This window comes from Coptis chinensis, chromosome 6 (genome assembly GCF_015680905.1).
Source record: "Coptis chinensis isolate HL-2020 chromosome 6, ASM1568090v1, whole genome shotgun sequence".
In the NCBI taxonomy this organism is placed as follows: Eukaryota; Viridiplantae; Streptophyta; class Magnoliopsida; order Ranunculales; family Ranunculaceae; genus Coptis; species Coptis chinensis.
Window position 1 is genome coordinate 43,884,720 of NC_141461.1, and position 8,408 is coordinate 43,893,127.

Here is an 8,408-nt window from a genome sequence, read left to right on the forward strand (position 1 = left end):
AGGTATGCATAAATTTGCATTTATCAATCTCTAAGAACGGACTTGAATTAGTTCTCAAGTATTGAGGGCCCTAGAAGTATGTATTTTTCAGTCCTTTTTCACTATGGTGAATTGTTTATTACTAATTATGGTGATGGAAGCAACTCATTTTTAGACTCTAACTTTATGACTATATTTGGTTTTTAGATATTTTTTTGTTGGAAGAAATGTTAGAGCAGTATTTAAGTTCATTTTACATATTTTCAAATTTGTTTCATCTATTTTTTTTTTTCAAATTGGGATTGTTATAGTGCATTCTTCTTATATTGACAACTCATACGCAGATCAGGAGTGTATTAGTGCATTCATTTTGTAGCTACTGATTCACATATGAGTTATGTCGTGCTATATTTGAAATCAAATCCCAGGAGTTAGCAATTCATCTTAATTAATTATTTTGCGTCTTCTACTTTGTGTCCTACTCAAACCTACCTCTCTGTTTAAGAACGTAGAATTTAGGCCGAATATATGACATGGTAAATAAGATAGAGAATTTGGACGAGAAACCAAATAAGATGGTTTGAAATTTGTGCCTTAGGTTAGTTTCAGTGACAAATAGAGAATGTGTCTCATTGTTACCCGTCCATTTATCAGGTGAAATTTACTCAAAAGCAATTAACCATATACTGTCCACAAGTCCTTTTTCCAGTCCTGGATTAGCTTAATTAAATTGTTATTTGGCAGGCAACGGATGCCGTGGTAGATTGCGAATAAATACTCTTTGATTTGTCATGCAACAGTTATGTTAATAATGGTTATTATATTTGGTTTGCCATGCAACAGTGATGCAACATCATTTCCGTAAATAGTTGTTATATAAAACAGCCTAACAGGTAAGCTGCGCCTCTTTCCCTGATGTCTAAAATTCTCAATGAGGGATAAGGTTAGGTTAGAAGCCTTCCTAAATAATCTGCAATCAAGTGATATTAAAGTGTGCAAACCAGTCAGGACTTAGATAAGTTACCTGTTGCATAACAGAGTCTGACAGAAAGTCCAATTTAGGTAGTTTTTCATCCAAGCCAAACCAACAGACATAACCCCGAATCGCAACTATGTTAGTACCATAGGACTTTCCAACCGACCATCAAATCCTCGGCGAGCATGCTTAATTTGGAGAACCGGGACTCAATAACTTATTCTAGAATTTGCATGACTATAGTTCCGGTGTACATTGAGAAATTTGCTAATATAAATGAACTGGGTATATGTATGCCTTGAACCTGATTCACAAGTAGCTAGCAGTTCAAGCTTTTGTAGGGTATGTCATGCCTTGGTAGCTGGAAGGAAGATGGCTACAACGTCAAGCCATACTCTCTTATGAGAACATTGATCCCTTTCTTTCACTGTAAATGGTAATGTTAGGGAAAGAGCTAATATTTGGCAACACTTCTCTTAACGAAAATGTTCCACGAGACTATCATTTGGGTCAAATTTTTTTTAATTCTCTTAAACCATTTGGGGTACACTGATATGAATCCAACAATGTTCCTCAATCACATATAAATGCTCGACAAGATAATTACACAACTAGCAACACAAAGGTTAACTTCATTAACATAATGCCTATTTTTTTGGTAAATTAGTTTGTGGCATATAAACTAATAATTATATATTGACTAAATTACCTCTTCGAATATATTTAATCGCAACATGGCAGAGCATAAAAAAACGAATCGAACAAAGAATACAACTAGCGTATTGAAATGTTTTTTTTTCTTATTGAACTTTTTAATTTACTATTCTAATTTACATGCTTTCATTACTTTGATTTTCTCCACAACAAATTTTCTTTTATAGCACGTGCAACGCACGTGCCCATTTACTAGTATATATAATTAGAATTGTGTTTGAGGGTAGACGAGACAATGTGCAGAGTCCAGATTGCGTCTAAACTTTAAATACTGTTGAGGAAGTCTGCTTGAATAACGTTTTATGATTATTTTGAAACAGTAAATTAACGTGCTCTAAATAAAAACATCTCATACTCTAAAAAACACATTTTAGGTCATCTCCAATGGGGGTGTAGAATTGCACCTCCACGTAGGTGCCATACGAAAAACTCCCACTACGTATTAATCTTACATATTTGGATTGTAAAACGTGGGCGTCATTTATGTCACTCCAAGTGACACCGATTCTCACGTTTACATATAGCCAAAATTAGAATTAGAGAGGGGCGTCACTTGGAATGACATCCAAACATATATTTAAACTGCACACCATAAAAGCATTTAGTAGTTTTTAATTTTCAAAATTGTAGATCTCACTTCAATGGCATGAGCAACCATTGCTGGAGTTTGAAAGGAATAAAATATATTTTTCTTAAGCACTAGGATATGCAAACCAAACGAAAGTTTGCAATCAGAATGCACAAAATTTGGAAACGGCATCTTGTCGATGACAAAATTTAAACACAAGTTTGCTTACCCTTGAGGATGATCTAATAGACTTTTAAGGCTCAATATCTCATTAGGTATTTCAACAGGTACGATATTGAAGTAGTCTTCAAAGAGTTGAATAAGAGTTTTTACTGCGGTGTAATCATGCTCCAGCGCCGGCATTTCATCTGCACAATTGGGCTCGTCATGATTAGAATCTCATAATTGATAAAGAGAGTAAAAACTTAACCCATATTCTCTCTCTTTCTTTTTGTTTTTGATTTGAAGTAAATGCAGGGTCGTCGTATACATCCCTTGAATAAGAAACTTGAGCAGGAGATACAGTGATGTAAAATGCAAAAATATATATTATGCTACAGATTCACATTGATACTAAATTCAAATAATGTATCCATAACTTAAAGCGTCCTTTATCCACCTCTCCAGAGGACTATCCCTTATTACACAATATAAATACTATTGCCACAATTTCAAAAATAGCTCCTCTTCAACCCAACAACATCTACTTGACCAACTTTATTACATTGACAAATACAAACAAACACTGCAGAACTGTGGGGGTGCAAAGGGCAAAACTTCCTTCCACCAAACTACTGTGCATATCACCTGATTGCCTTCTCCAAACGGTTTAAATGAAAGAATAGACGGACTCGTACCAATATAAATTCAAATCCAATATTCTCAGAGCACTGTAGACTAGGAGATGCACATCACTCATCCCCGTCAGTAACCAATGCAAATGAAAATGGGTAGAACTTGTAACCATCCCCCTCATAGAACTTGTTCTGGAACTCTACCCAGTGAAGACGCAAGGCGTGTAGGAAGGCACTCAATGTTTCTATCACCAGCAATACACCAACAGTAGCACAGACAAAAACGATGATGCCAACAACAAGAATAAGGATATTGTTGTACCTGTCGGGAAGAACAAACATATCACTACTTCGAAGTTATGGAACTCCCTATCAAGTTATTCCTTCCCCTTAGTGGAGCTGTGTTTATTAATGTTACAACGAGAGAGAAAAAATATATAAAATAAAATTGAAGATGTGGCAGAAACGTACCCCCAAACAAGTAGTAAGACCTTCTCATAGAGTACACTCGACAACTCTGAATGGGCAAGACTGGAGCAAAAGAAATAATCATCAACACACATAAGAAGTGAGAACAGACACTAAACATGGTCAGAAAATAAGAGAGCATCCTCCTTGCATACATCCTCATGCATAAAACTTCATGAATAAAGCGATGCAACAAACTAGGCGGAAAATATGAATCCTTGTCAGTTCAATTTCAAACTTAGTACATTGTACACAGTCCACATCCAATGGTGCATAAAGCCAATCAATGCACCAAAACACATGCGACAGACATGGAAGGAAGCTCCTCAACCATTCTTTCATCCCAACCTAAATCAACAACTATATTGGTGGACGTCAACACACGTATCTGAAGCAGTAAGCGTAAGGAGATTAAGCTTGCACTTCAAGTTTTACAACTTGTACAACACTTCAGATAGTAATGTTCTTTTACATAGACCAGGCGAACAAACGGCCGAATTCCAAGGGCAAGAGTGAAAGGATTAAGAAGTGAAGAAGGAAGGAAAGTAAAGACCTGACTGATCCATAGTCAGGTCTTTGTTAGATTTGCTTAAGAAGTGAAGGAAGGAAAGTTTTTTTATATTAATTTACTCCCTCATTTACCTAACTTTTTCGTTGCTTGTTCCTTAGATAGCAATCGTGTGGCCTGTAAGTCAGCGGGATTTAAGACAAGCAGTCAGTGCATAGAGCACAAATACGGACTCGTTCTGCGAAACAAAAGGTCCCAATATCTCCTCTCGTCACAACTTCATAGGCAAACATGGAATGAAGCTTATATGTTGATATTGTGGTCAAGAGGATCTTAATTATGAAGATCATCCTATATCAGCTCATTCATATTGTCAACCACATCATTGCTTTTCAATTTATGGTAATATGGATTAGTAACCTTCCATATTAGCTGCATACCTACATATGTGCACTGCATATAGACTAGCATACAATAACGCATGGAACACATCAGAAGAGAGATGATTCACATTGTACAGAGCATACCTGAGTTCCCACAACCCGAAGATCTGACGCCCGTATTTGAGACAGCTCAAGGACAAACTCTATCATTATGTATTAGTTGGTGTACAAAAACTTAAGCTAAACTCGAATTCCTCGTGACCATGGGAATCATGATGCACTTCAACTTCAAGAGATTCATCAGCACTGTGAAGTGGTTGGTAAGATTGACCTTGGTGCCTCTGAAAGAAACTCAATCATTAGAAACAAAATAAAGTGCCTAGAAAATTTCAACAAAAAGAACATTAATTGTACCTCTTGATGTTGTTTCTTCAAAATAAAAGGTTTTGGAAGTAGCATCCATGGTACAGCAACAAGAGCTAGCAACAGTAGCACAATCTGGTATTAAAACAGAAGAAAGCGAATGAGGCTGGTCTAAATTGCAAGCAGCCAGTCATATATAGATATCCTCTTAAACTAATTCATGTTGGTATCTAATAAGCCACGATGAACTGATAAAATTTGCTAAGAAGAGGAGTGAGCATTGGATTTATCATATTGTTGGTATCTTCTGTAGCGATGAATCAAATAGATACACAGCAAGTTAGCAAAATATATATATAAACAGGTGCAAAAGATATTGACTTTCGTCAAGTTTTAGAAGTAATTAGAGCAATGGTTGGTTTTAGAAACTGAAAGCAAAAAACAGCTTACATAGTTTTAAGTATAATTGTTAACACATGATCTTTTGTCTACCATAAATCTCGGTATGCATACAATAAACGGATGTAAGTGATCAACCAAATAGCTTGCTCCAAATACTTTATACATTGAGAAAACTTAAGGTCATCAGGAATAAAATTAATGTGTTTCATTGCACAAAAAAACCCAGTTTTCTTATAGGTTAGAGTACTTAGTTCTCACAGTGGATTAAAAGACAATGAATAGACAAATAACCCATTGAAACAATCAAAGATCATTGACAAAACACCAAAAAAAAAAAAAAAATCCTAGAGAATTCAATGATACTACATTCTTTCTGGTTCAAACCATTGATAAAACTTAATTCCCTTGTTGACTAAAAAGAGGAGAGAAACTTACTGTTATAGGAAAAAAATTGTAACCTAAAGGTAGTAAATAACTAACCCATATTAATCTACCAACAAAAAAGAAAAAAGATGAGACATTGTATAGAGATTGCGATAAATGAGAAGATAGATATGCAAAAACATTTTCAATTAATGACCTTTATTGCTTTCAACTTGATTCAATTTAAAAAACATTTAACTATGCAAATAGATACTGAAACATAAAGCCATTAAACGGAATAAAATTGCTTGCTTGTTGAACACCTATTGGTTAGAAATAACCGAACCAACAAAACATGGAAGCATCAGGTATCAAATGGGATACATCAAACTTGCGTGTCCAGTAACTCATGTCTTTGCTTCTATTCTTTGATTGCCCTGTAAGTTAAATAAGGGTGGGGTAAGCCCTTCCCTTCCCTACTTTTCGGGTGCTGTGATGAGATCAATGATCAAAGAGAGCGACACTCAAGACATAACTAAAGTAAAACACATTGACATGTTTTACATGATCAAAGTTTTGGGTAGAGATGATAGAGCCGGTGCAGATACCATAGAGAGCTGCGTGGGTTCTTGAAAGTGAGAAAATAAAAAAACATTTATGACCGAAACAAATTTTCTTAAGAGTAATTAGTTTTGGCAAAGTTTCCACTTTCAACCAATTTAGGAGAGGTGATTATAATTGTGCGAATAGACGAAGGAGAATTAAACAAATGTAGGGAGAACTGATTGCCTCTCACCACTACCCAATGGTTTATTTAGAAAACTGATTCCACTTAAACTCATAGCATCCCAGTCCATTCTATATAAAGCATTTTCCTCCTCCAAACAACTATACCAACCCTTCAACTTCCTCCTTGAGGAAGAACAAATACCAAACCAAACTATGTTAGATTTTTCAAGAAGGTCAAGAATTGGAGCTATTATTAATTCTAGATAGAAAAGCAGTCACCATTTCAAATTCATTTAAAAGTTATATCTCAGCTGTTGTAAATTCGTTAAAAGCAGTCATATACATACAGAAACAATATGAAACTTTTATTTCCAACAGTTACAGAGAATTGAAACTAAAATGACAAACTTCTCAAAGCCTTTAACAAGCATTAATGCCTTGTCCAAAACTTAACTATATCTGATTATGAAAGATGTTTTTCCTCAGTTAGGAAAATCATATACTGCAACAAGTAAAAGAAGTACAAACGATAGGCATATAGACTACAGTTCAATACAAGAAAATAACAAACATACCAACCATAATGGTAAGAAATAACAGAGGCACAGAGATTATGTTTCACATCCATGAAGATCAGGCATCAGTGGCTTTTCCCCCAAAAGGATCGTGGGTAGGGCCAACATCCTCCCCAATATGGCGTTGAACCAGGCTTTGCAAATCAGCCATAACCTTGTGCTCATAGTTGAACATTGCCAATGCCCTCTTATCCTCGGCACTGTAGACTTGGTTTTCCTTTCTGATAACATAACCAAGGTCTTCAAACCTCTGAATCTCATCAGCCGAAAGACCCACTTCTCCTCTTCTAGGAATACGCTTCCCCTGCTGCACATACTGAGCAATAGCATCACCTTCACCAGGCCGCAAAGCTCCTCCATAACTTATATGCCCTTCAGCCCTCGGCAAAGGCATAGGACCCACAATTCCTGATATTCTTCCTTTTGGTTATTCGATACTCAATCCTTTTAATTCCTCATCAGATTCATCACCTCATATTCATCATTTTAGTTGTTGTTGTTCTGGTGAAACGCGGGGTGAGCTTCTCTCTCTGCTACGGTGTCTTTCTGGGATTTCGAGTCTTGAGGTACGGCGGTGGCCTTTTTCGTCGTCGTAATCGCCTCTTCTTCACATTATTGTGTGTGTTGTGAGGTTTTATTTATTATGGACGACTCAGTTGGGCTTATTTAGGCAAAGTCTAAACCATTTTCGTAGGGAAAATTTTGCGTACTAATAACAAGTGTCTATGTTGTGGTGCAATTAGGCCAATGTGCATCCTTGTTTTCAGAACGGGATTGCTGTTGAAGAAATCCACCGCTTATAGGGAAATCTTTTTGGTAAGGGACATGGTGAAAGCATAATAATCATTATCCTATATATATATATATATATATATATATATATATATATATATTATAGCTATACTCTCTTGGCTCTATTTTTTAAGGCTTTACATAGTCTCCAACTTTTTCTAAACTCTAATATCAATTACAGGAAAAAAAAATCCAAATCTTTAAATATATATTATAGTTATACCCTCACCGAAATTGTATTAAACTTACCTCAAAGAAGAATAATTAATTGGAAATCGGAAACTGGATGCAACTGCATTAAACTAACCTTAGAGAATAATTAACGGGAAATCAGAAACGGAATGAAAATGCATTGAAAAACCTCAAAGAGTGATTAACGAGAAATTGGAAACTAGATGGAAATGCATTGAGCTAACTATAAAATATAGTTGTATTATTTGTAGTGGGAATGTCTCGACATTTGAAATGGTGTTTATCATATCTCTCTTTCGCATGATTGAGAATGTTTTTCTATTCAAATAGCTTCAATATGATTCTCTCCTCATTTGATATTTTCACAAAACTTCAGTCAAACTACTATTATTAAACAACAACAAAAAGTCGAAAGGTTTTAACAAAGGTGGGTTCTTTATATATTTCTATGGAGAGTGGGGTTTTTAGGTTGCAAGAAATGTGGATGAGTGATCAATATAATATTCATATCTCATAACTGTATAATTGCAAGTATTTTTTATAATAGTTTAATAGTTAGGAGAAATAATTAAAAAAAAAAAAAAAAAAAAAAAAAAAAAAAA

At 35.2% G+C, this 8,408-nt stretch overlaps 1 protein-coding gene and 1 pseudogene across 2 annotated transcripts; both read right to left on the reverse strand.

Moving 5' to 3' along the window:
- Window positions 1-2,762: 2,762 nt before the first annotated feature.
- LOC147493114 (V-type proton ATPase subunit a3-like) lies at window positions 2,763-7,644 on the reverse strand (annotated as a pseudogene). Its single transcript, XR_015199785.1, has 5 exons — window positions 6,827-7,644; window positions 4,805-4,888; window positions 4,535-4,731; window positions 3,503-3,562; window positions 2,763-3,353 (listed from the first exon to the last, which is right to left on the reverse strand). The product of XR_015199785.1 is annotated as a V-type proton ATPase subunit a3-like (transcript).
- On the reverse strand, window positions 6,881-7,216 carry LOC147493115 (uncharacterized). The gene has a single exon (XM_086567752.1). It carries the CDS (start codon window positions 7,214-7,216, stop codon window positions 6,881-6,883), a length of 336 nt encoding a protein of 111 aa, XP_086423878.1.
- Window positions 7,645-8,408: the final 764 nt, after the last annotated feature.